This window comes from Limanda limanda, chromosome 5, assembly GCF_963576545.1.
Source record: "Limanda limanda chromosome 5, fLimLim1.1, whole genome shotgun sequence".
NCBI classification, from domain to species: domain Eukaryota; kingdom Metazoa; phylum Chordata; class Actinopteri; order Pleuronectiformes; family Pleuronectidae; genus Limanda; species Limanda limanda.
Genome location: NC_083640.1, coordinates 28,792,164 through 28,818,445, shown reverse-complemented (window position 1 = coordinate 28,818,445; position 26,282 = coordinate 28,792,164). Strand labels below are relative to the sequence as shown.

The window sequence follows — 26,282 nt, the reverse complement described above, 5'->3', positions numbered from 1 at the left end:
GACAACACCAGATCAGATGGCTGCGTGCTGCCTCCACGCTCTCCTCCAAACATCGGAAAAAACAGATGCGTCTCTGTGTGAATGTGTGAATGAGACTGTATCAAAAAAAAGAAACACACAATACAAAACACCTCTTCTGTTTTAGTCAATCCCGAACGAATTTTGTTTCACATCCATAGTTTTAACGTTGTATCATTCTTTAAAAATCACATTCATTTGTTACATTGTGTGAAATTATCACACGTTACCAGGTCTCTGCCTGATCAGAGGACTCAATGGAAATCCACTGACAACGAATCCTGCCCACTAGAGGGCGCATGGTTGGGTTGGTGGTTCTTCGACATGTATACAACACTATGTAGAGATGTCCGTGGCTATACTGTCTACTGTTCTCGCATCGAGCAAAACACAAGTATTTAATTGTCATGTAAATGGTTTGGGCAAAAAATGTCACAATATAAGTGATTTTTTTCAAGCCGATTTATTGGAATACACAACACAGTGCAGGGTTTCAGACTGTTAGATACATTATGTATCATGCATACAGATACTATCAACATTTTGTAACGACATGAAACAGACATAAATATCTTTATGGTTATGATACTTGTCCTATTTTCCTGATGGATTCCATGCAAAAATGCTAATTCACCATAAGAGTAATCTAATAGGTAGGCATCAATGTTAAATATATTTTCATGGCACCGATTACATATACAGTTACTAAAGCTCAATTTGCATGATAAACGAGGCTCTCAGGTAGAGTAGGAAACAACCACCAATTGTCCAGCATGGCAGAGACAGTGGTTTTCCACCCAGTGTCAGTGGGTGGAAAACCCTTAGAGAATTTGTTGAAGTTATCTAGGAGGTGTTACAGAAATCCATTATATCTGATTGCAGCTCCCATATAGCAGTGATATATGCTCCACTGGGAACTCACTTAGGCCAAATATGTATTTTTCAGCATGTTGGATATGATCTGGTTTTACCAGCATTAAGATATTTGAAGTATGTCACCAAATTTGCACTGGATGAGAATAAGATCAGCACAGACCACAAGTTACTCTAGCTCATGGGGGTAAGCTCACTTCCCTGAGTGAAACAATACACAGCAACATATATTTAAATACATCAATTCATGATCAAGCAACATGCAATTTGAAATAAACTTAGCATGTTCTAAAATTTAGCATAGTTAGCTCGGAGTGGGAAGAATATCTGAAGGAAGCTTATTAGCCATCCAGGATTATATACATGACTATAACAGCAAAATATACGTTAATTTAATGGTTAAGGCTGCACTAATAGATACTTCTATGAGAACTATTGATCAAGTGACTACATGTAAAAAGGAGACAATCATACTGTCAGACTCAACGAGAATTATCCCTGGACTGCAGTTTCACTTTCAGGCTCTTTTAGCACACTGGTTTGCTTTTCCAGCCGTTAACTCCACTCCCCAGAATGTCTCTTTTCAGGCAGAAGTTTTCATATCAATCTCTGATAAGCACACTGTCAGTCTGTTTGGCACCAAACACCAGAGGGATCAGGTTCAACACAAGCTGCTGAACACAGTGCAGCATTTAGAAGACAGCCAAATGTCTTTCTCTGAAGTTGGTGTGGACTACATACAAGTCAACTTTGACAGACATCCCTAAGGTTAACACATACACCAATTCAAATAAATGCAAATTCTGCAAAAGGAAACGCTGAACATTCCCTTAACAACTGGTTACAGTGATAATGTTGCTGTCGTGTTTTCACCTTTTCTTGTAGTCCCCAAATGGCGAGGAAATACATTTTAATGCAGCTTTAATTATTGGATAATCTGAAATCAACACAATATAAATAAGGAACCATAAAACCAAATACAAAATCAACAGACAAAAACGCATGACAAAAGATGGAAAAACACAGAAAAGACTGACGTACCATATACATAGACAACATGTAAATGTCAAAGAGGTTTAAAAAATATCTACAACAGCCACATTATGCATTTACAGTACTTACATTAAACATGGGACAATTTGGACCAAGTTGGTACACACCATTAATTCTTGTTGGAGTTAAAAGGATCAAAATCCCATGGGGGGGAAAAAAGCTGACAATGTCATCTGAAAGGGAATTCTTCTATGTTTAAATAACAACAGTAAAAACAGTGCAAGGGACAATGGTTATGCATTTTATAAAATAGAATTTCAGATCAAAGTAGATTATTTTCAATACAAAGTCCAAAATCAGTGGACTTGCTAGTGGGCTTGGTGCGTGTGCATGTACTTGAACACTGGCAAACTTCAATATGAGAGAAAAACTCAGAATAGAGAAAGCAAACACATTATCTGTGAGGAGTTATCATCAAAATGAAAATGACTTAATGAAAGTCAAACATTTACATAAATAAGCTAATTTCACAAACACACACAAACAAAATGTAAAAAATTAAGTTAATATCAAAATATTCAGCTTCAAAATGTCCCGGGTGCAAGCCAACAGTCACTGTGCAGAGGAAACCTCTAGAAAGAGAAGCTCTGTCTCCTGGAGGGTCCTCAGTATTTATGTCAAAGAGGTTGTCCCCTATACTGAATTTATACTGCGGACAATCAGACAGCTCAAGACATCCCAAGTAAACTGGTTGATTAACATACTTACATACTAACAAAGTGGGACAACTTTCGAACAAAGCGATGCCAACTCCCAACTGATCTTTGGGGCTGCAGATACAGATCCAATCCTGCTGAGAGATCAGCTGAAGCATGCTGGTCCAATAGTGAAGCCAAACTCCCAGGTTACTTCTTCGTTTCCAAACACTGCCAGGTCCCTGAGAGGCAGCAGCTGGAGATCTTCACTTTCAAACTGAAAAACAGATTCCCGACCTACTGACTCCAACGTCTCTGACATCTGTGGGACAGGAAGGAAATTCTCAGTGAAATTCAAGTCAAATTGATTTCTATTTATTTGTTTTTGTGTGTGTTGAGATTGTCATTCTAATGAATTGATTATGAAATGATTTTTAAATGAATCAATTCAATCAATCAAATTTCTTTTGTATAGTCATATTTACAAATCTCAATCCCTGGTTATCCCATGTGTGAGAGAGACTTTGCTGTTACTATTCACAACATGACTAACTTTGGGCCTGTTATGTGTTCAAGTATGTCATGGATGAAATGTCTTTGCGACATGCAAGATGATGCAGTAGAAGTGTGTAGAAGTCCAGATCACAATTTCATGCCTAACAAACCATTTAAACCTCAAAGATTACAACTGATATTTGTGCTGTATTCATGGTATGGACTAATTTGTCATGTTTCCCGCTGTGACCTCAGTTTCTCCATGTTTTTCTGTGTCCTCCCTGTGTCCCCTCCTCCCCTGTGTGTTATTTGTGTGTGTGTGTGTGTGTGTGTGTGTTCTGTATTTGTGTGTCTGCAATACAAATACCCTGGTCTCCTGCTATTCCTCACCGGATTGTTCTACCAGCTCAGATTTTATAAGTGCTCTCGGCTGCTTTGAACAACCGACTAATTACTCTACAGATTGTTCTTAGATGCAAACTTCTAGTGTTCCTAATTCTCTTTCTTGTGCCGAGGACTGGCAACAGTGCCTGCTTCCCCCCTGACCACAATTGGCTTCAAGGACTCTGCAGTCCTCCCTCTACTCATCTGCCTGCCTGCCCCCCTGCCTCAACCATCACCTACAAGAATCATTAGAGAGCCATTACCCTTTTTGTGTCTGTGTCTGAAAATTCAATTCAATTCAATGTTATTTTATTAGTGCCAAATCATAATATACATTATATAACCCTATCATTCTGAATGTGTCATCAGGTCCACATTTTAATTTGACCAATATTTTTTAAATATCTGCAGAAATTCCCATCAGCCTCACCTGCAACTAGTGTTGTGTGAGTGTTGTATGATAACATGCTAAATCAGAAAGTTAACATTGCCTTTATGAGTATGTTGATGAAAGCATCAATACAAAATCTAAGCACATCTGTAGAAAACAGAATAAATAATAGAAAATATCAATACTAAAAGCAGACGGCCATAGTTTCAATATAAGTTATGTATTCTAAATTAGTAAAATTGCTTATCTTCAGAAGAAAAATAATAAATCATTTTAATACATACATTTTCTATAAAACTATTTTTAAGTCATAAAGAACAAATAAAGGTTGATCCTTATTGGTACATAGAGTATAAATTTCCACAGCACTATTGTTCTTTTAGGACTAACAGATTCATGTCATATTCAACACACAGATTTTTACCTGAAGCAGGTGTACATTTGATTTTGAGTTGCTAGGAGGATTTAACTTTGATACAACTGTATAGGGAGCATCAGTTTCATTAATAGTAGCTTGTCAGTGATCAGTTGACAGTGAATGAATAAGCAAGTGTCAATTACCACACAGTCTGCCATTCCCTCTCTCTGTGCCTCTGTTTACTTCCTGGCTGACAGGAGTAGGTGATGGTCTGAGTGGAGAATCTGCTGTTCAGTCGCAGAAACCTGTGTACTATGTGTGTACTGAGTATTCGTAAACAAATCTACTGAGGGGCCGCATCTGTGGCAAACATTGGTACATAGAGTATAAATTTCCACAGCACTATTGTTCTTTTAGGACTAACAGATTCATGTCATATTCAACACACAGATTTTTACCTGAAGCAGGTGTACATTTGATTTTGAGTTGCTAGGAGGATTTAACTTTGATACAACTGTATAGGGAGCATCAGTTTCATTAATAGTAGCTTGTCAGTGATCAGTTGACAGTGAATGAATAAGCAAGTGTCAATTACCACACAGTCTGCCATTGCCCCCAGGTAACTCTGCCTCCGAGTGTCAGCCAGGAACTTGGCTTCCCTCTCTCTGTGCCTCTGTTTACTTCCTGGCTGACAGGAGTAGGTGATGGTCTGAGTGGAGAATCTGCTGTTCAGTCGCAGAAACCTCATCTGCACCACATCTGCTCCTCCTGGATACTCAAACTGTCGGGAAAGGGTTTGCACATCAGACGTGATCAAGTGAAAGAAAGTAAGAAATACGTCAAATCTGTCTCAGACAAACAAAAAAGGCAAAAAAGGTGTGAGGCGCTCACCTGGAAGCCATCTTCAACCTGGCTCAACCAGTGAAATGACATGTTGGTGCCAGAATCCTTCAGCCAAGCCTTGATTGGAACCTGTGTTAGTCATTGACGTTAATGGAGTACTTTGATGTGTTTTACCATGAACTATAAATTAACACTAAACATGACCTCAGTTTTCAGCATGAACAATGAAAATAATACGACAATAAAGACTGGCGGTCTGTCAACTTCATACTACATACAACCCTAAAACTTAATGCAATACCAGTCAAACTTTTTCTAGTTTTTACTGAAGTCAATGTAGTTTTATGTTTATAAGAGCTGGCTTGGGTTCAGGAGATAAACCGAGTTGTCCACTAATCAGAGGGTCCATGGTTTGATCCAAGTGTCCTTGGGCAAGATACTGAACTCCAAATTTGAAAAAAAAAAAAAAACTAAACAAAACTGTTTACCCTGACAAAAGTTGCTAGAGACAGACAGATGGGTAGTGGGGTGTTTTTGTCTATTCTTTGTCTATTAAACAACCTATATTCTCTCTTATGACAGAGACTGAATGTTTCCTATTCTAGGTGCAAATCTGAGAATATCAAAAAGAAATTAATATCAATCTTCCTATCCAACAGAGGTAGGACAAAGGCATCCAAAGGCATCCTTTAAAGAAAACTACTCTTAGACGGATGATTCATGAGGATATTCAGATGACCCCAGCCTCATGTTGATGTGTTGTTGATACCTGAGTCTGCTGTGGAGACAGGCAGGTCTTTGGTTCTGTTGTGAAGTCACAATACACTTGAAATGCATCAGCTGGGCTGCCCTGGTTAGGATCAATGTAATACACCCCTGAAAGAAAGATGTACATCTCTGACTATTTATGTTGCATTTAGTTGACTTGCTGACAAACATGGAGGCCACTCTGAACCACAGATAGGTATAGTCCAGTGATAAAACACATTGGTTCCTCTATTAGGTCACATCCTTGTAATTGTTCAGAGCATCAGTGAATGATCCTGTGTCAGTCTCACCGTTAGTGGAGTCTGGGTGAGCCAGCCACAGCTCCAGACATGTAGTAGCTGGATGAAGTTTGGTGCCATCTGGTGGGTTTATGAACCAGCGGAGCTCCCCCTGCAGGGAGTCCAGCAGAGCCTGCACCAGGACCGGGTTGGGCTTGTCCGACACGTACATGAGCTCCTAAGACATTCATTGCAAAGCAGGTAGGATTTTACTATGTGCATGGATAAAATTATGAAATATGTGATGAAGAAAAAAATGGCATTTCATAAGGAATGTATTTCGATTTACAGATCAAGATTTGTTTACTTGTTATGTGGGACACTACTCAGGGTTTTACCTAACAAAGCAGTGAAATTATGTCTCGGATTGGAGAAATAATAATTTGAGAAAGAAGACATCAGCATAATGCATAAAAGCTCAGCACCATACAAAAAGAAAACAATAAGCACTGCAACATTTCACTTGTTGAGCTTTTTTACATCCCTTGAATGATAAGGATTTTACGAGTTGAATCCTCTGCTTTGGATTAAAAGGTGTTTGTTTGCGAAACATGTTACATCAGCCTCAAAAGAGATTAAAATCATTAAAAATCCATTTAAAACACAATATTATAGACAATAGAAGTAAACTGCAAATGCTGCGATGCTGTGCGAAAGAAATTAGGATTTATTTAAACTTCAAGTCATACTGATGGAGAATACATACACTATATATTATATAAAAATAGGTATATAGTAATGAGCATATGAATAATAAATTAAAGATACAAATACTACAATAATAAAACAAAACTATGAAATAGATATATAACATATCAAGATGAAAAAATATCATGTAACATGCACAATAAATAAACTAAATAATAAAGTTTAAGAACATCCCTATTTTATCTGTTTTTTTTATTTAAATTTAAGCAACTCAAGTCCATTGAATTATAAAATCTAAAAGTGCTGAAAGCAAAGCAAAGTACAAGTGCAACAAATGATTATGAACTTCTACAACGGTTATGGGATCAACTTTGTGAACAATGTTTGAGTTCTATTGTATCGTGCTCAGCTGCTCGATGAGTAAAAGATTTTCACTAAACCCAGAATTTAAGATTCCATTATTAATTATTTTCTTTAATGTTTATTATTTATTTGTTCTTCACCTGACTTCAGAAGCACAGAGATACAGAATTATGTATATTTGAACTAACAAAATTTAGGTATTCTCAAACGTTTTTAGTATGTTATACCATTTTTATTATGCATTTAATGCCTGCAATATATTGCAGTTATTCTGCCTGTGTACTATGTGTGTACTGAGTATTCGTAAACAAATCTACTGAGGGGCCGCATCTGTGGCAAACAGTTCGGACTGTAAAGTTGTTTTTATACTATACGTGATGGCTGGAGTTTTGACCTCTTCTCCTCTGGAAGAACATGCTATACCAGAAATAAATACTCTACAAACAACATAAACCGTGGACAACATATACACACCTAAAAATGGAGATGCTTATGGAAACATGATGAACAACATTGTGTGGTGTTGTTGTGGTTATTTTCATCCCCAATCCCAACATCCTCTCAACACACTTTTAATGGACTTAATCACATCTTGTGGAAGGGTAGTGCTATTTTCTGTAGGCATGTACAATATTCAAAGAAAACAATGATGTGATCATGGATACACAACGGCTCTGAGTACTATTTACCTTCAGCTGAGTCACGGTGAGGTTGAGTGTGGCCCCTGGGGGCCCAGGTGGGCCAGGCAGACCCTAATAATAAGAATGAGACTGGTAAATACAGGGGCTCATATATGTGTGATGTGAGCTTTCTGAAACAACTCTGATCAAACTTCTTCATTATGTCACACAACTTATTTGCATTAATGCATTGCAACGTACGGTGAACAATTCATGTATACTCACAGGTAATCCTTTCTCCCCAGTCAGGCCTGGTGGTCCAGGAAATCCTTTCAGGCCCTGTTGATCGGATTTGGCATTGTAATGGAACATTTTACCAATGTAAAACACTGTATATTATCTCTGCTAATGCATACTATTTGTCCTTGTGAAACTGTTAAGATGACATTAGACCCACAAAACTGATTGAGCTCGTCTCCCTCCCTCCACCAAGACTTCGGAGATGCCTTCAACTTGTGTCCAGGAGGCCTTCAGCATGTGTCTGTGTGTTATCTCCTGGGATTTTAATATTCATTCAGTTCACATCCGTAGTTCTCACAACACATGCAGTAGTTCTCACACACAGAGTTCTCACAACACATAGTTGACACACACACACACACACACACACACACACACACACACACACACACACACACACACACACACACACACACACACACACACACACACACACACACACACACACACATCTCTTCATTCCCTCGACAGAATGCTCTTCGCATGCTGTATGATTGTCCTTCCTTCCTTGCAAGGAATACTTAAAAGACTATGATTCTCTAGCCTCTATATTTCAGAAGTCTCACCAGGTCAAATTTCCATCACAGCATCAATTACAAATACAATCAGAACCAATCAGTAAACGAGTTGCCTGTTTCTATATTGTAGCATGTGATATATGCAGTATATATAATAAAGAAAAATATATTTTTATTTCTTAAAGAGTTTTCTTAAGGAGTTAAAGAGTTCTCAGAAAACAACCTCATCCAGTCTAGTTTTGGTTTTACCCACCTTGTGTCCAAACAAACCCTGAAAACAAAGAAGCAGATGAGCACATGTTATGAGTGGGGACAGATTTCTTTCAAACATCAGATCAGTTATTATTGATGAAAATATCAGTTAGTGGAGACGACTTACAGACAGACCAGGCAGGCCTGGAGATCCATGTCTACCTGGAAGGCCGATGTTGCCCTAGGGCACATGTCAACACCAATTTGTGATTACAGAACAGAAAAGAATGACACAGAACTCACAGTTCATTAAAAGCTCTTACGATGAATTCCAGCAGGAAATGGAGAAATGAAAAACAACTTTGACTTCGTGTTGAAATTCATAATAGTTTTTTACACCATTGACACAATTCCTTCGTAACAAAGACATATCCTGTTAATAGCTACAACGTTTTAAACATATTGGCCACTGGTATCAAGGAATTTGGTATTAAATTCAACATTCTATACATGTAAATTTTTTTTACATTTTAAATAACCACCTATATAATAACTACCTGAATAATAAATAACTACCTAAACCTCCAACATGTCATCACTGTGGAGTTAAACTGACAGGCTGTGATTAAAATGGCATAGGTGCTGAAAACGAGTATTGTTGTATGAATTATGTTAAACATTATTATAATAACAACTTCTCATGTCCATTGTGTATTAGGGCCCGAGCACTGACAGGCACTGGCAGGTGAGGCCCTATGGAAATTGTTAGGATTATTATTATTATTCAGGCAAATTAATTGGCTTTTTGAGGGCTTTACCATGCTCAAATTCTTATCAAAATTTGCAGAAAATTAGAAAGAGGTGAAAATGTACATATTCTGGAGGAATTTTCAATGGGCGTGGCAAAATGGCTCAATGGTGACCCCCGAGACCCCCAGAACGTGTTCACATTGCCCGATCTTCACAAAAATCGATACACAGGTGAATCATGACCAGACAAACAAGAAAGTCTTGAGGTGCAATGGGAAAAACGCAACAGGAAGCCTGCTATTTTGCATTTAGTGGCCATTTTGGCCATATTCCACATTTTTACTTTGAGGTGCTTGTACCAGGGCTTTCATCAGGTAAACTTCAAATTGAGATGAGTGTCATCACAACAAGATAGATTTGGAGATTTTTCAAAGTAAAGTCCAACATTTTCACTGTGGAATAGATCATTTCAGGATTTTCACTGTAGAAAATAGATCATTTCAGGATACTTCAAAGTACTGTAAAAACACTTTGCTCAATAAGTTCAGAGAGAGACTGATATGCCTGTGTTAATTACCTCTCTGACTACATACATACTGAATGTCTTACATTGTTACTGTATATATTTGGAGATTTTTCATTTTACCTGCTCTCCCTTTTCACCAGCTCTTCCTAGCTCTCCAGTGGAGCCTTGTATTCCCTGAAAAAGCAATATTGTACACAACAAAATATAAAAAATACATAATAGGAGGATGTAGTTGGTATGTCATTTGTTAAAGAAGCTTTCATGGAACACTGCATTGAAACATCAACTCACCTTTAACCCCTCTCGACCAGAAGTACCATCTGGTCCTATATCCCCAGGTTCTCCCTGCATAGTGGAAGTACACAGGAAATTCTCTTAAAAAACAAATACAACAAAGACTAAGAGTAATAAGAAGAGATGGATTCAGGGATTTTCACATACGTCTACAAGTCTACATTTACCAACATGCAATCTGGATCAGGATAAAGGAAAACATGTGGATACAGGTGTAAATGCATGCAGCATGTATTGCGATCAGGTCACACATCGGACGGTTACCACCATCTGGAGGTGGTCTGGCTCGCAGTGTGTTCAGATCTGAAGTAGTACAGGAGCTAGCAAAATGTCCCCTCATCAAAAACTATTTAAAAGTGATGACCTCCATCCATCAGTTCAAAACCTGTCAGCTCCACTTCACTAATTTGTGTGTTGGTATCTGATCACAATGCAGATAGATAATGAAAAAAGAAATACATACTAGGTGCACACAAAAAAAACATTCTTATCTATATAGATGCTTTCTTTCAATTAATACAACTAGTGCAGTATCTGTTCTAAACCTGTCTGTTTGTTATGGGCTGTTCTTTTGTCCTGTGTTAATGCTCAGAAGTTACTTCAGAATTATTCAATCAGTCATTCTAAAACAGTTCTACAATATGCCATCACGTATTATTGTTTGTGTGCAGAGCTTTTTATAAACTGCAGATTGAATTGCCCTTTATTGTACCTGATTTATCTGCAGTCAGTCAGTCGTTTTTTTCCTTTTTTTCAAAGGAAGTCACTACCAGTACAAAATGATTTACTGTATGTGAACTTTAGGTTATTAATCATTATTAAGTGCCTTATTTAATTACTTACTTTACTAACTTATGAGATATGTTGTATGCTATCAACATTGAAGAGCTTTTTCTATTGATAAATTAAATTACCACTAACCTTGACAAATAAATTATTAATAAAGTAGCAAAATGTAAATAAGTAAGTCAAAAAACCTACCTTTAAGGCTGGTGGACCGGTTTGACCTTTTTCTCCACGAGGCCCAGCTTTGCCCTCAAGGAAATATTGTAAAAGAAAAGATAAATTTGTATTTATTTTACTTTTCAACTAAATGAAGTCAAGGTATGACCTACGCAAGATGACAAAGACACAGCACAACATTTATACTGTTGATATTAAGATAAAGGGGCTGAAAACCTGATGGGGTTATAAAGACAACTTACATATGGTCCGTGTCTTCCTGGAGGACCAGATGGACCCAGATCTCCCATCTTCCCCTGCCGGGCAAGAGAAAGACTTGATTCAATACAATACACTGATTGGCCTGAAATCATTTTAGTTGAAAGCAGAAGCATTAAAGTCAAAGTTAAGATTTATACAGCTAACAGCTCATACAGATTGTCAGGAGCAAAAGCCTCAACTGACCTTTTCTCCTCGTCTTCCGCTCAAACCACTACTACCAGCTTTCCCTCTTTTCCCCTTTAAAAGAAAGAGGACAAATTACAGTTTAGGATATGGATTCACTGCACATTCATGTTAGATGTCAGGTGTATCATCCTACCCTCCTTCCAGTGCGTCCGTCCTTCCCTCGACGACCACTTCTGCCATCATCCCCCTGAAATAAATCCATACAGTTTTTAGACTTAATAGTCATAACAGCATCTTAATGTATTCAATACTTTCTGAATTCCCCACCCTGTCTCCATCACTCAAGTCCACTCGTTCACAAACAGATCAATTTATAGTTTCAGGTTTTAAAGGGTTCAGTAACAGTGGGAAACTATTTTTTAGCAAACGTTAAGCCGACACGGGAAATAGTGCAATTATTTGAAATGGAATAGGTTTATGTGAGAAAAATAGTATATAAAAGTGTATAACATCAACAAAGTGCTGCAGTGTGGTACACACAGACACATGGTTTGAGCTGACCTTTTGACCTTTTTGTCCTTTCCTTCCCACCAGTCCAGGAACACCTTTTGGTCCCTGCAGGTGATATAGATGAAGATGGTCAGGCCCACTATAAGAGTATTTCACAATACGCTCCATGCTCGTGTACTGTGATGTATGTAAATGTGTGGAGGCAGCACTAACCTGAGGCCCTTGAAGGCCAAGAGGGCCCTGGAGCCCCACGTGACCATCTCTACCCTGGAAAAGGCAAAGACAACAGGCTTTAAAACACTGATGAAGGGGTTATTTGGTCATGTTAGTGTGTTGGTGCAATGACCACAAAAGTCCCCTCTCTTCTTTTTTGGTACATTCAGTCAATATGAATAAAGAACCTTAAAATATTTTCTCTGATTCGCTGAACGAAGTTGATCTGTGAAGGTGGTGGACTCCATTAAGCAATAAAGCTTCTACATAATGTCTACAAGGCCTGTGGTCCTGAGACGCAGGTTTGAGTTTGGACTGTGTGACACAATGAGGCCTGGGGACCAGAAGTCGTACCTCTAGGAGTCTAGAGTTACATGTTTAAAGTTCATGAATGACATCAACCAGCAGCTTGATTATAAATAGCCTTATTAATTAATGAATTCTTCAATGCATCTTTTTAAAACTAAGTGAGGCCATGAACATACATGTTCAGGTAAAATGTTTTTCAGGGCATTATCAGTCTTTCTGCTGGTCCACCACTTTGGTCAGGTTGAAATATCTGATTGGAGGGATAACCATGACGTTTTGTACAGAAAGCAGTATCCAGACTTTAGTGATGTAATGATTCGTCCCTGTTACTTTGTGAAACCTTGTGTTTGGACATGTTTTGTACACATAGACTTTGACCTTGGTATTTCCCTGTGTTTGCATTTATGCAGCACCAATAAAGTATAACACCCTTTGATCAAAATGACCATATTTTATGAATTCTTGCATAATCCTGCTTACTAAAACAGATAAAAATAGATGAAAGCATAAGCCTCCTTGGTGATGTAATAATATCGCTGTTGGTAGTAGTTTCAAAATGAATAAAACAAAATATGCTCTGGTAGGTTCACTGTTCAACATTAAAAAGCCTTTCACCAACCCAATATTCATGACGCTGACATTGTGCAACCATAAATCATCATCTTAATGCCTAAATGCTGTTGTGCAGTGTAGGATTTTCTGGAAACCCCTAATCTATTATGATGCCCCTCTAGCTGTGGGTCTTGGTTTTACCTCTGGTCCTGGTAATCCTGAAGGACCCTTATTTCCTGGCAGGCCATCTGAACTCTGCAAACAGTAAAGTGACCCATCACCATCGGGTGTTTACACATTTAAGAAATCTTTTGGAATTAAGATAATCATTTAAAGAACAATTACATGTTTTCTTTCTAACCAATACTCAAGCTAAAATCTTGGATTTGTATAAAAGGCCCTTTCAGATTAAGCTGTCATCACCTCTCCTTGCTGCCCTGTCTCTCCAGGCTCTCCTCTCGGCCCCTCGGGTCCAGATGATCCCTTTGCACCAGGGTTGCCAGGTCTTCCTCTGACTCCTGATGAACTCTGAAGTACAACAACATTCTCAGTTATGATTTGGTGACATGCAGTGCAAAATCTCTATTTACAAAAGGTAAACATCAACACTTAGACCTCGTACAGGTTCAGGTGTTATTTTTTTTGAATATCTTTAAACTGATATCGTCCAGTAGTGGGTCAAATTAATATCTTTTTACAAATTTGTCATGTTGTTCTATTCACGTACTGGGGTTCCAGATTGTCCCATGTCACCTTTCACACCTGGGCTTCCTGCCACACCCTATAGTTAGACAGAGCACAGAGGGGATGTAGCACTGGTAATAGATGGACTGTTGCTTCACATCATAAATATAAGTATTAAGCAGGAGTGCTCTGTACCTTAGGACCTGGAGTTCCCTCATCCCCCATCAAACCAGCAGGACCCATATCTCCCTGTAAACAGAGTATGTCCACTTTATCAAAAAGTAACTTCATTCAACACACACATGTCCACCCTGCATCCTTCTCTTCATTCTGTCCGGGAAACAAACCCTTGCTAATGTGGTTGTGTGACTTAGTCACAGGGATAGCTCTCAGCATGTGTATACCCAAGACACATAGATGACACATTTGAGATCCGACCACATCCGTAGGTGATCACATAAGAAGGATAACCTATCAGCTGACTTCCTCTGACCCACTTCAGTTAAATAATGAACCAAAAATAATTGTGTCACTTCTCAGTGTTTCCCAAACATTAATTTATTTGTAGTCACAACCTTAACCTTAAACCAATGACACTTACAGATTTGTTCTATTGGGTAAAATCTTATTCCAATAATTAAATGGTCAAATGTGTTTATTTTTTTATAGAGCAGTGAAGTGAGATCAGATCACAGCTGGACACTGAAGACACTTTCTAATGTCAGATTTAAACTGATTTTCATTTGTGATCCAATCACTCAGGATGGATGTTGAGATCAGGTTTGAACAGGGCCTCATTGTTGAGGGAAAAAGCCACCGTTCTGTAGAAACATGCCCAGTTAATATAAGGCGGGAGACAAATGAAGAAGGTGTGTTCCTAATTAAGTCTTTTGTACATTAACATTACCTTCTTGTTTTTTGCTGAGTGAGAGATACTCCCAGATAAACCTACACAATCCTGCCAGAACAACACCCATTTGATTGAACTCAAGATTGTTGAAGCCTCATAGGAACAGAACACTGGAATATCTTTTTTGCACTGGATTTTCAGTGAACTTATGTTAGGAAGAAGTGGTTTCATGGCCAACATGCAGAGGAATGAGTAGAGTAACCAGTAATTCTTTAAAAAGATAGCATGTGAGTTCTGTATTTACAGAAACTTCAAAAAATCCAGTCCTATCATTTGAAAACATCACATTACTCCTGAGTGTGAATTTGTCTACCTTTTGTCCTGGTGGCCCATGAGGTCCCGGAATCCCCAAAATACCTGGAAACCCCTGAAAAAAGATTAAGAAAGGTATACTGACACTCTGAGTTTCCGCAGTTTGTAAAACAAACAAAAAACAGAAATATTGTTCTGTGGTTGTATACCTCAGCCAATGTGAATGGTTTTAGACTACATCATTTTGTCCCATCTAATCCATTCATCTTTGAGTCAAAGTGACAGCAGGTCAAAATTCCAAAATATTCCATAGAGGCAGTCTTGATATATAAGGTTCAAGAGGCCAAAAACACATAAAAGGCCAATGTGACCTTCTTAAGCATTCTTACGATAACGCATTCACAAGGCGAAATAGGGTCTCGAGAGTTTACAGTGACATTGACATATGACCACCAAAATTGAATCAGTTCATCCGTGATGTCAAGTGAACAGTGGCAACATATTTGAAGAAATTCCCTCAAGGTGTTCTAGAGATATTGTGTTTTCAAGAATGAAATGGAAGGACAGATGAACAATCCAAAAACATTACACTTCTGGCGACTGGCTGTTGCTGGCGTAGAGTCATAACAAAGACACCTGTTCTTCAAAGTATTAGACTCAATACAATGATGAATTAACTTTCTTTAGGGCAGATGGTAACTTACCTGAAGTCCTAAGAAGCCCGATGGTCCAATCGTTCCCATCAGGCCGCCTTGACCCTGAAAGTAGAAATACATGGTGATGAGGACAGAAACTGTAGATAAACATATGATAATATTGACTGATTAATAAGGAGGTATTGAGGCTCATTTACCATTTGGCCTGTAAAGCCCTTTTCTCCTTTTGACCCTCTCCGCCCTTTAATGCCCAAGACTCCTGGAGGCCCCTCTGACCCCAATGGGCCAGGATCTCCAACATATCCCTGTGAAAAACACAATTTCGCAGAACTCTGTATAAAAAGTATTCACCCCCCTTGTAAGTTGGATCTTCCAGATGCAGCTGTGCTCATTGTGCAATCAACTCAATACCACTTCAATGATCTACATTGCACTAATTACGTGACCTCTAAATTCAATCAGCTATACTAGTCTTGAGCAATGGGTGCTTCACTGGTGTGAAACACCCAGTGTGGTTTATTAAACAAAGTCTTTAAGTTCTGATGTAAATTAATCTTTCACTCCATCTCACTTTTTAAAAAAATTCAGGAAAGATCTTCAGATTCTGTGGGACTGACAGGGAATTTGTAGACAAAGGGATAGATTGTGATTTCAATGTGCCAAATACAAACCAATTCACATGTATTCTGCTGTTGTAAATATAAATATAAGTATTCGAACAGAATCAATATCAGTAGATACTCAATTGTATCCGGAAATTATCTATAAATGACATTTTGTATTTAGTTTTGTCACTTTGTAGACCTATTTTCAAAATGTCAAAAAAGCCTAATTAAATGTAACGTAATCTAATCTGTAGCAGTAAAATGTGGAAATGTCCAAGGAGAATAAATACTAACATGCAGAACATGTGTACAGGGGTATAATAGATGACCTAACTAGAATAACTGGATGTTGTAAATTCATTGAAACAATAAACGAATGGGGGAGATGGTACTAACCTTTGCTCCTTTAACACCCCGATCCCCAGGTGATCCAGGCTCTCCAACATCTCCCTGCACAGAGAAACGATGTTGAAGAAAGAACCAGCAGAGCTCCACCACCACTTCAACCAGTGTCTCAATAAAATTAGAGCTAGCTGACAGTAATTCAACATTTTGGCCTGTTGATGTTGCTCAGACAAAAAACATGGTATCTTATGAAACTAAAAGTAAAATACCATGATGAGCAACTTTTTCAAACAAATAACCGGCAGAGAGATCATTAACTATAATTCTCTGTTCAGCTCAACATTAAAAAGTTTGATGGAATGACAAATAGATCTAACCTCTTTGCCCCTCTGGCCAGGCTCACCCTGCAGCCCCAGGGATCCCTGAGGTCCTGGCTTTCCCTTTGGTCTCTTGGGTCCTGGTTGTCCCTGAAGACCCGGAAGTCCCTGTTTCACCAGTACAGTTCAGTGTTTGACAGTTTCATACGTTGTCCTCTGTGACCGCCTGACTAATTTACATGTTGCTGAATGTATGTTATCATTTTATTTGCCTCAACTCAGATAAAGTTGAGAACCCCCTCCCGCTGAATAACCTTTCTGATGTCACACAGGTTTCTGTGTTGGCAATTATATATTTCTGAAATGCCAATTCTTCTGCCAATGGAGGTGAGAGGGGAGACAGGTATATCTACATTTCTTTATTTTGCTTTTTACTCCACAACCTTTACTTAAAGTGTAAACAGACAAGTCTATCAAGATGTTCCTTGAGAGACTTTCTGAATATATGTGCTTTTATCCACACTTTCAACACAGCTGGGATTTTTAATGTACCTTGTCCAGTTCATTATCACATATTATTGCATTTAAATGCTTTTCAGAAGCCACAACACCAAGCACCAGTTTGTGATCCTCAAAGACAGTATTTTATAACTCTGGAAAGTTATAATTTTAGATTTTAGATAATTTTTGAATATAGAATCATGTCAGTACCTGAGAAGCCTGTCGTCGTACTGGAAATCAAAACCATTTCAGGACTAATAGGTTAATTAAGCTGTATGACATACAGTATAGACAAACTGGAATAGACTGGAAAGGGATCAAACTGTGTACTTAAAATAAAGTTGTACAGTTTTGGAGCTGTAGAAATATTTTGTACATCAGTCTCTTATTAAGTTCATCTATAAATAAAAGATTATTTCTTGAATATATAGTAATACAGTCAGTGTGTGGGTGTTTTATTAAGTAAGACACAGACCTGGTCACCTTTTTCTCCAGGAATCCCATCTTCTCCACTTATCCCTGGAGGACCCTAGTATGACAAACATGATCACATTTATCATAAACATAATGAAATGTATAACAAGGTTCCTCTGTATCATATACTATGAAATTGCATTACTAAAATATTGAAGATAACAACGTTTAAAACAATGCAGTATATCAGAATAAGGGCAGTGTGTTCAGTGTGCTAACAGACCTGCTGCCCATCCAGTCCTGGAGCACCAATAATCCCAACAGGGCCCATTGCTCCCTATGAACAATAATCAACACATCTTAATATTACTGAAATCTCAAGGGGTGGACTTTATTACATTTTTTATTGAATACTAACCTTTTATATTGCAACTAAAGCACCTGTTACCCAACATTCATAACATAAAAAAAAAATACTAGAATCAGTTACCTGCTCTCCTTTTTCTCCAGCCTGACCCATCAGCCCAGTTATTCCTGATGTTCCCTAATCAGTAGAAAAACAATCTTGTAGTTAACATGCACTGCCGTATATGATATGGTAAAACATGACAATAGGAGTATAGGCAGGGCAGCATCGCAGAGTTTTATATCTATATATAATGAAGAGGATGGTGAAAAGTACCCACTCACTGGAAACCCTCTGAGTCCAGCTGACCCTGGTGGCCCTAGTGACCCCTGACCCCCTGGAGGGCCAGGGCTCCCCATGCCCCCATCTGGTCCAGGCTTGCCTGGAGGACCCTGAAAAGATTAATACATATATTTTAAAAAGAATATCATCATGATATTCAGAAAAGGAAGAAAATATATCATCAGACTGTATTCTCTGTATTCTTTGAGTGTGTGTGTGTGTGTGTGTGTTTGTGAAAGTCACTTTGAGTTTTTATTTTATGGTTAACATCAGAATATCTCAACTTGAAGAATGAAGGGGGAGGATGGATTTATGGATGTGTCCAAGGGCCGATTAGAATATAATCTATTCACGCCTCGTGGGTATTCAATTCCATCTTTTTCAAAATCGAGTCTTTCAATACTAAGACAATGTGATAGTGATGAAGTGTTTCATTTAAAATAATCCTAAATCCCTGGATTTTACTTCCAAAACTTTTTTAAGGCACTAAAAAATTTCTGTAGACTGTTTGCCTATATTCCTACTGCAGTATACAGACCAGCAGAGTTAAGGCAAATTAACAACTGATGGCTACAACAACCTATTCTACTACAGTACACCAAACAGCGTTAATGCAGAAAGTGATCCATCGACGGAGATGCTCTATAAAACGAGCAACACTTCAACAACATGGTGGATATTTAATTTGTGCTGGTGTAAACTGGAAAATGTGCAAACATCATTAACAAAGTTAATTCCAAACACCTGATATTTTAACTCAGTTAGTGCAGATACTGACTGGCTGAAATAAAATCCCTGAAAACTTGACCAATCATTCTGAGTCTGCAAGCTCAACCCCAAAAGTTCCTGTCCTTTCTCACTACACCTCTGAGTAGGAACTTTTAGGGGGGTAAAATCGTAATTAAGACAGTGGTCTACAAAGGCTCCTAGTTCCCAGGGAAAGTTCTTGTGGTGGAAACGCTGCTCATGAGTCTGTCCGACATACTCACTGGCAGCCCTTGAATGCCTTTGGGCCCAAACTCTCCATGACGGCCCTAGGAGAAAGAGATTACAGAAACAGCTGCGTCAGGTTACCCTTTAACAATATGGCAGTTGATGATGTCTTATCACCTTATCACCGTCTTATCACCTTATCACCAACTACCTTATGGGTGTATAGAAGTCAAGTTCTCACCTGAGGCCCTGGAGGCCCTCTCTCACCAGGAAGGCCCTGCAGACCCTGATAAGACAATGATTTAAGAGAGGCTACAGACAAGAACAACCAATGTGTATGTACATCTAGTTGTTTGTGTGGACATCAAAAGATTGGACCAATCACACTCACTGGAGGTCCAGTCTTTCCACGGCTCCCAGGAAGTCCTCTGACACCAGCATCTCCCTTCACAACAGGTAAGAGATAGTAATACAATCATGTTTTGGAATAATTAACCTCCTCAAATCCTTTAGGACACAAACATATCCATTGGTTGGCAGCTTCATCAACTTAAAATTATAATATCTGAAACTTTCTATTGAAGCAAATCCTGGTGGGTTATGAGAAAAAAAAAATGCAAAGGCCAATTGGCTAAGTAATCCATACTATATACATGATGTTTGCACTGATCAGGATTCAGATTTCATGATGTCACAGGGCAGGAGTAGCCAGGCTCACCCTTTGTCCCATGTGGCCTGGTCCCCCAGTCACACCCACTGATCCGGGGTAACCCTGTGGGGGAAGTTGACATTTCATGTTTACATTCACATGAACCTTTAAACAAGTTACTAATGCAATTCTGCACAATCAATTAATCAATGAAATTGTATTTGTATATCCCATATTCACCAATCCCAATTTGTATCATATGGCTTTAACAAGGTGTGACATCCTCTGCTCTAAACCGTGTAAAATTAAAAATCTTGACAACAAATATTTTGTTATTTTGTTTTTAAATAATGCAACAATTTAGCATAACATTCCAATACCACTGTCTAATGGACACTGTCCCCATTCCTTATTGTTTCTAAGTAGAATTGTATTATATCTGTACTAGAAAGAAGACAAAAAGGATTAGCAGGCAGCATGCATTCGCAGATTTTTTAATGATATTAATTTACATGCACATGGGGGAGGAGCTCAGAGATCTAAAATAAATAATGAGTGGAGACAAAACAGCTCCAAGAAACCTTTGTGAAAAAACCCTGAAACCCTTTGTTCAGACTTGTACTTGTATCCAGTAGCACCTGTCCACTCCCCTGGACGTACCCTACTCTTCTATCATCTTCGTATCAGTTTACCAAATATGACACCTTTTTTATAATGTCTGTATGTTCTGTTCTCCATCTGTTTACCACACTACTTTTATATCATATCTTACTGGTGATTAAGTAAGAAGAAAACAAAGAAAAATAAGGCATTGTTTTCACATATGCAATATAATTCCCCCAAGATGCATAAAAAGGCTTTTGGGAAAAATTGGGGGAGTTGCATATTTCCTGTTCTTCAAAAACAAAATATAAAACTTAATTGATGGATTAACCAACATAAATACTCTTATGATACAGAGTAAATAACTACTGCAGTCTATCCCAAGAAGACTGAACCTTTTCATTTTCCAGTTTGATTAAATCAGAGCAAAAAAGAGATTTACTATCTTCTCAATATTCATTTAACCAGCCTGATGAATGGTCACTTACATATATGCCCACTGGACCCTGGGGGCCCATCATTCCTGGTTTTCCTGTGAAGCCCTAAAAGGAGATGTTAAATTAAATTATTCATATGTTTATTAAAAATCTGCAAGTTTAAACATGTTAAACATGCTTATGTTGATGTCACCGAAATTTACTGTATTAATGCTTTATATAAGAGGCTCACCCTCTCCCCAGCTGGTCCAGGGATTCCATTTTCACCTGGCTTTCCAGGAGTCTGTCATAGATGAGTCATTTCAGAATGTTCAGAAACTCAAATGAACACCCTGGTTTGGAACTATGATCATTAGAAGAAGTTTTGACCTACTTTCGCTCCTGGACGACCTGTAGGCCCTCGCTCACCAGCCACACCTGGAAACCCCTTCACCATAGAGAAACCAGAGCTTCTTTTACCAATAGTGCATAACAACATGATTCAGTTTGCTCATGAAGGTGCTGGTCGGGGGTTATTATTCCCACCGGAGGTCAAGGTCACTGCACTGGATTAAGGCTTCAGATTTATGCAACTGTACAATGTTTCGGATTTTTACGAAACTTGCTATGCAGCGTTGGGGGTAAAAATCTGCAAGATCAGGAGAAAGCCATGGCTGCCATTCAACCAAAATATCTTCACAAAGCATCCGTCCTTAGTAAATATTGACTGTAACTGAGAATTTGTCCAAGCAACATGAATCTTGGTAGATATCTTAAGAACTTGGGAATAGGCCTACCATATAGCATTTTTAGTTTGGCCTATAGAATCTGCTGCTCACAGATGTTGATTGGGCTGCTTCCTTCTGTTCATTTCAGAGGGGACAGAAACCATATATAACTACATGCAGTGCAGGTGTAGTATCTCTCTGAATTTCTAGTTCTAATCCTACCTTTTCGGTACCTTTTGTTATCAGTGAACTTCCTTTCAAATATGTGTACTGCACAAAATCACATTGTACATTGTCTCTAAGAACTTTACATAGAAAGATCGAAACTTTACAATATTGTAACTTCCAAGCTAGGAATTTGTCATTTGTTGTCTGCTTGTATCCTCATTACCTGCTCATATAAAAAGAAAACTTACTCTTTCTCCTTTAGGGCCAGTAGAGCAAGCAGAACCAGGAGCACCCTGCACGTAAGACACAATGTATTACAATGTACCTGTTAATGTCATTACATTTGCATCTCATTGCTGTAAAAAAATATTTTGATGGCTTGATATGGAGCTGACTGAGAGTGAGGAATTAAGCAAAAACTGAATTTTATGAGATGAAAAGTTATAAAATGGGAACCTGTGTACCAGGCTTTCCTTCTGGTCCCTCAGTCCCAACATGGCCTCTGAAACCCTGTAAAAATACACACAAACAAACACACAGATATAGCTTAGAGATTAGTAGAGCAGACTCGATGAGCTGGATTTGAGCTTGTTTTGTTCTTACTTGAATGCCAGGTAAACCATACAGGCCAGGAAGTCCTGGGCGACCCTATACAATGACAATTACATAAAATCAGCTTTTAATACAATGAATGTATTTGCAAAGCAAAAATATGAGTTTGATTTCATACTGTCCCAGTTATAGTTACCCTTTGTCCTTTGAGTCCTAACTTCCCATTTGGTCCTTGAGTTCCTCTGTTGCCCTTTAATATGGACACATTCAACTTTAGACTCAAAAACTATTTCTGAGAAATAAAAGATTACGATAACATCACTCTCTCGTGCAACGTTACAGTAAGGAGAAGGAAACGCTGGATCAACCCCTTTTATTCCGGATCTGCACCAAAATCTAGTGGGTCCTGACACATACCACACCATCCGACCAAGTTTCATGGTAATCTTTCCAATTGTTTTTGTGTGATGCTGCAAACTAACAAACAAACATACAAACAAAGGCAGATGAAAACATAAACCCCCTGGCAGAGGCTGATATTATAAATATATTGTATTGTTGATTATTTAATGAGCAATTGCCAGTGTAGATATTTAATTAATTATTATCATTATTACACACTAACAGCATATTTTTACTGAAGACAGAGCATGTCTTTTCACAGTTCATAGTAACTGGTGACAAACCAGTGTGCACTAAAGGGAGTATATTAATTTTCACTTGGCAACAAAACTTGCCAGTGGACAGCTCACATTCGTATTATTTTACACCAGCTACTAAATACTGCTCGTGTCATTGTTAAGTTGTAGTGGCAGTAAGAGCGGCAGTAAAATTAGCGGTGCTAACAGGAGCATCAGCAGAGGTCATCACATGGGTCAAAAGTCTGTGCTCAGTGCAGTGCAACGAAACAAATGTCCCAGCTGTGACAGATATGGCTCAGTTTTATTAGCTTCACTTGACCAGTCACCAATAAAAGCCTCTGACCTTTGGCCCTTGTCTCGCAACTGCTCCCTGGAGACCAGCTTCCCCATCCTCACCCTAAGGAGATATAACATGGAGAGTCATTCAAACGATTGCATGCTCCTCTACCACACTATAAATGTGAGAATATGTAAGATCAAACAATGTTTAAACCCTATGAGACTTCTTTATTATGGCTACAAGCAAATCTAAGATGACAAAGATGCAGATTCTTTTACCACACTGTGGCTTACAACGGGATATTTAATAATTATATCAGCAAAATGGATGTTTCTCCAATTGTACAACAGTTTTATTAGTCCCAGTCAGTTCAGTGGGATGTTTTTTCATACCAACTTTGATACATAATCTAATACAACAATGAGATCATGATATGTACCTCTGTTCCTCTGGGCCCAGGTTGACCTCTCACCCCCGGAAAGCCTGAGGTGCCACGTTCACCCCTCTGTCCCTGACGACCCTGGATTCCTGCAGCACCTCGTGGGCCCTAAGGGAACAATAAGTTCAGAGGTTTAGTTATATGAAAGGTGCCTTATGGGGTTAAGTGACATACCATTGAAAACTAAGGAAACATAAGCACTAACACTGCAGAATCACTGTCATTAGATAAAACTCCTGTTCAAGACTACATAATACCCAAAATATATTGATATGTAATTAGAGAGTTCAGCAAAACATTTATGTAGTTTAATTGTACAGTTGATCACCAATCACCAATGCCTTCCTCTTACTCTGTCACCTTTGGGTCCAGCCTCTCCATGGTCACCATCCCTTCCTCTGAAGCCCTACACATAAACAGGACAATACATCTTTAGTAGGTGTCACATGGTTTTTTATGCTGACTGAGCTTGAAATCACTTTCAGCTCTATTCCGTTCAACTTGTCTTTAACCCCCTAAAAGAGACTGACATTTAAAAGGACACAGTTTTAAATTAAAGCTGCAATTATTTCATATTTTACTTATTTATTATTAAAACAAAATGCATTGTAGTGGTCACTCTCATCAGTGTTTCAGCTGTTTTAGGGAAAAAGCTCTGAAAACCCCACTGTGCTCTTCTGATTACCCTGCCATTGTGACACTGTCGGCTAAAAAGCTGAACTTATTTCCTGGACAAACATAATGACTGACAGATGTATGGTAAAGTGTTTGTATTACTGGGACCTTGACACTGCCCCTCGTCTCCATTATCATTACTGTGCAGACTCTGGTTCCATAACATCACCAGCAGCGCTCGATATTGTGGGTACATTTTGGGACAAAGTGGAAACGTCCTTTTATACAGTGACTGACACCAGACCGTTATTTAATAACTAATATTGTATTAATGTTGTGTTCACGCACACACACATCTGTGATCTATCCCGCACAACCACCCACAACCACCCCACATGCATTCTTGTGGTGGTGGGGTTTATTTAATCCACTTCATCCATACATAGTTCTCCTAGCATAACTACCTAAAAGTTTGCCAACATGTTTGCCATAAGTTATCTATAAAGTGACAGGACACCAACAAATTTAGTTGACCTGCCTCTTGTGAAGAAAACTAGCGTTAATGATCATTAAGTTCAATCCTAAATGTTTATATTGACATTAAGTATTGAAAACAGAAAACTCACTACTTACTGTGGCACCTGGATATCCTTTTGGACCAGGACTTCCAAACATCCCCTAAAAGAGCAAACAGAGCATCCTGAATCCTCAAATATGAACATGCATTCACTGTCTGGAAAATATCTCTTATTTCTTACATATTAAAGGTTTGCTTACTGCGTATACTGTTGGAAATCAAATCTACTGTATTTTGCTTTATTTAACTAGAGGGTGGTTTGAATATATATATATATATAGCTTTACATATGGAGAACAAAAATAAAACTCTGGGATTTTTCATGGGCCTTTCAGAAGAGCCAGATGTTTGAACAGTGGGGGGGAAACAGCAGCTGGCAGCATATTGCAAAGGAAGGCAAAGTGGGTTTCAGCGTGTATCAAACAAAATAGTGACTCAGTCAGATGTGAGCCAGGTGTGAGAGAGACAGTCTTCATTAATACTTCACAAGTCATAACTCGTGCAAGATACTGAAGCTCTCGAGGGAATGTTCCATTCAGATTATCTACACATATTTATAATTGACTGAAATACACTCTGTAGCAGGTAAGTATGGACGATGACCGTCACCAAATCAGCAAGAGATCTCTGAGGATACCAAAGCAAGACAAGTCACCTAGAAGTGAACTCACAGGCAACTAGCCTGTGAGTTTTAGTTTTTACCGCTTGTTTTAAAAGCCTTGAACAGCCAGGCTCCTGCTTGTATCTGCAATCGGCCAACCCTTTATGAGCATGATCGCTAGCTGAGGTCCTCCAACAGGGCTCTGTACTAACAAATCACAACCTGTCATTGAAGATGACGGGCTTTTGCTGTTCAGACCCCAGCTGTGGAACTCCCAGCCTGGAGATCTTCTATTACTCTATCTCTTCCTAGGGCTTATTTATATTGTTTGGCAAAATAAGAAGTTATTATTTATTGATAATGATTATGACTATTATTAGCGGTGGATGAGGGGATAGATTGGTCATCCTCTAACCAGAAGGTCTTGAAGACAACTCAGTCTTCAAGACTAGAAAAGCGCTATAATA

At 38.5% G+C, this 26,282-nt stretch overlaps 1 protein-coding gene across 1 annotated transcript in view; it reads right to left on the bottom strand.

Moving 5' to 3' along the window:
- Window positions 1-2,745: 2,745 nt before the first annotated feature.
- Window positions 2,746-26,282, bottom strand: part of si:dkey-61l1.4 (collagen alpha-1(II) chain) — a 36,850-nt gene continuing 13,313 nt past the window's right edge. Inside the window, exons 18-57 of the mRNA XM_061071980.1 lie at window positions 25,780-25,841; window positions 24,375-24,428; window positions 24,056-24,130; window positions 23,647-23,700; window positions 22,714-22,758; window positions 22,575-22,620; window positions 22,359-22,403; window positions 21,468-21,518; window positions 21,287-21,340; window positions 20,265-20,318; window positions 19,938-19,991; window positions 19,788-19,832; window positions 19,603-19,647; window positions 18,616-18,723; window positions 18,416-18,469; window positions 18,209-18,262; window positions 17,987-18,040; window positions 17,722-17,741; window positions 17,071-17,178; window positions 16,745-16,798; window positions 15,975-16,048; window positions 15,792-15,880; window positions 14,121-14,174; window positions 13,969-14,022; window positions 13,665-13,769; window positions 12,381-12,434; window positions 12,219-12,272; window positions 11,851-11,904; window positions 11,715-11,768; window positions 11,513-11,566; window positions 10,305-10,358; window positions 10,134-10,187; window positions 8,925-8,978; window positions 8,799-8,816; window positions 7,797-7,859; window positions 6,109-6,274; window positions 5,820-5,926; window positions 5,099-5,179; window positions 4,803-4,988; window positions 2,746-2,901 (exon numbers count right to left, since the gene is read on the bottom strand). Coding sequence (XP_060927963.1) covers window positions 2,746-2,901; window positions 4,803-4,988; window positions 5,099-5,179; window positions 5,820-5,926; window positions 6,109-6,274; window positions 7,797-7,859; window positions 8,799-8,816; window positions 8,925-8,978; window positions 10,134-10,187; window positions 10,305-10,358; window positions 11,513-11,566; window positions 11,715-11,768; window positions 11,851-11,904; window positions 12,219-12,272; window positions 12,381-12,434; window positions 13,665-13,769; window positions 13,969-14,022; window positions 14,121-14,174; window positions 15,792-15,880; window positions 15,975-16,048; window positions 16,745-16,798; window positions 17,071-17,178; window positions 17,722-17,741; window positions 17,987-18,040; window positions 18,209-18,262; window positions 18,416-18,469; window positions 18,616-18,723; window positions 19,603-19,647; window positions 19,788-19,832; window positions 19,938-19,991; window positions 20,265-20,318; window positions 21,287-21,340; window positions 21,468-21,518; window positions 22,359-22,403; window positions 22,575-22,620; window positions 22,714-22,758; window positions 23,647-23,700; window positions 24,056-24,130; window positions 24,375-24,428; window positions 25,780-25,841 — 2,721 coding nt within the window. The remainder of the gene's footprint in view (window positions 2,902-4,802; window positions 4,989-5,098; window positions 5,180-5,819; window positions 5,927-6,108; window positions 6,275-7,796; window positions 7,860-8,798; window positions 8,817-8,924; window positions 8,979-10,133; window positions 10,188-10,304; window positions 10,359-11,512; window positions 11,567-11,714; window positions 11,769-11,850; window positions 11,905-12,218; window positions 12,273-12,380; window positions 12,435-13,664; window positions 13,770-13,968; window positions 14,023-14,120; window positions 14,175-15,791; window positions 15,881-15,974; window positions 16,049-16,744; window positions 16,799-17,070; window positions 17,179-17,721; window positions 17,742-17,986; window positions 18,041-18,208; window positions 18,263-18,415; window positions 18,470-18,615; window positions 18,724-19,602; window positions 19,648-19,787; window positions 19,833-19,937; window positions 19,992-20,264; window positions 20,319-21,286; window positions 21,341-21,467; window positions 21,519-22,358; window positions 22,404-22,574; window positions 22,621-22,713; window positions 22,759-23,646; window positions 23,701-24,055; window positions 24,131-24,374; window positions 24,429-25,779; window positions 25,842-26,282) is intronic.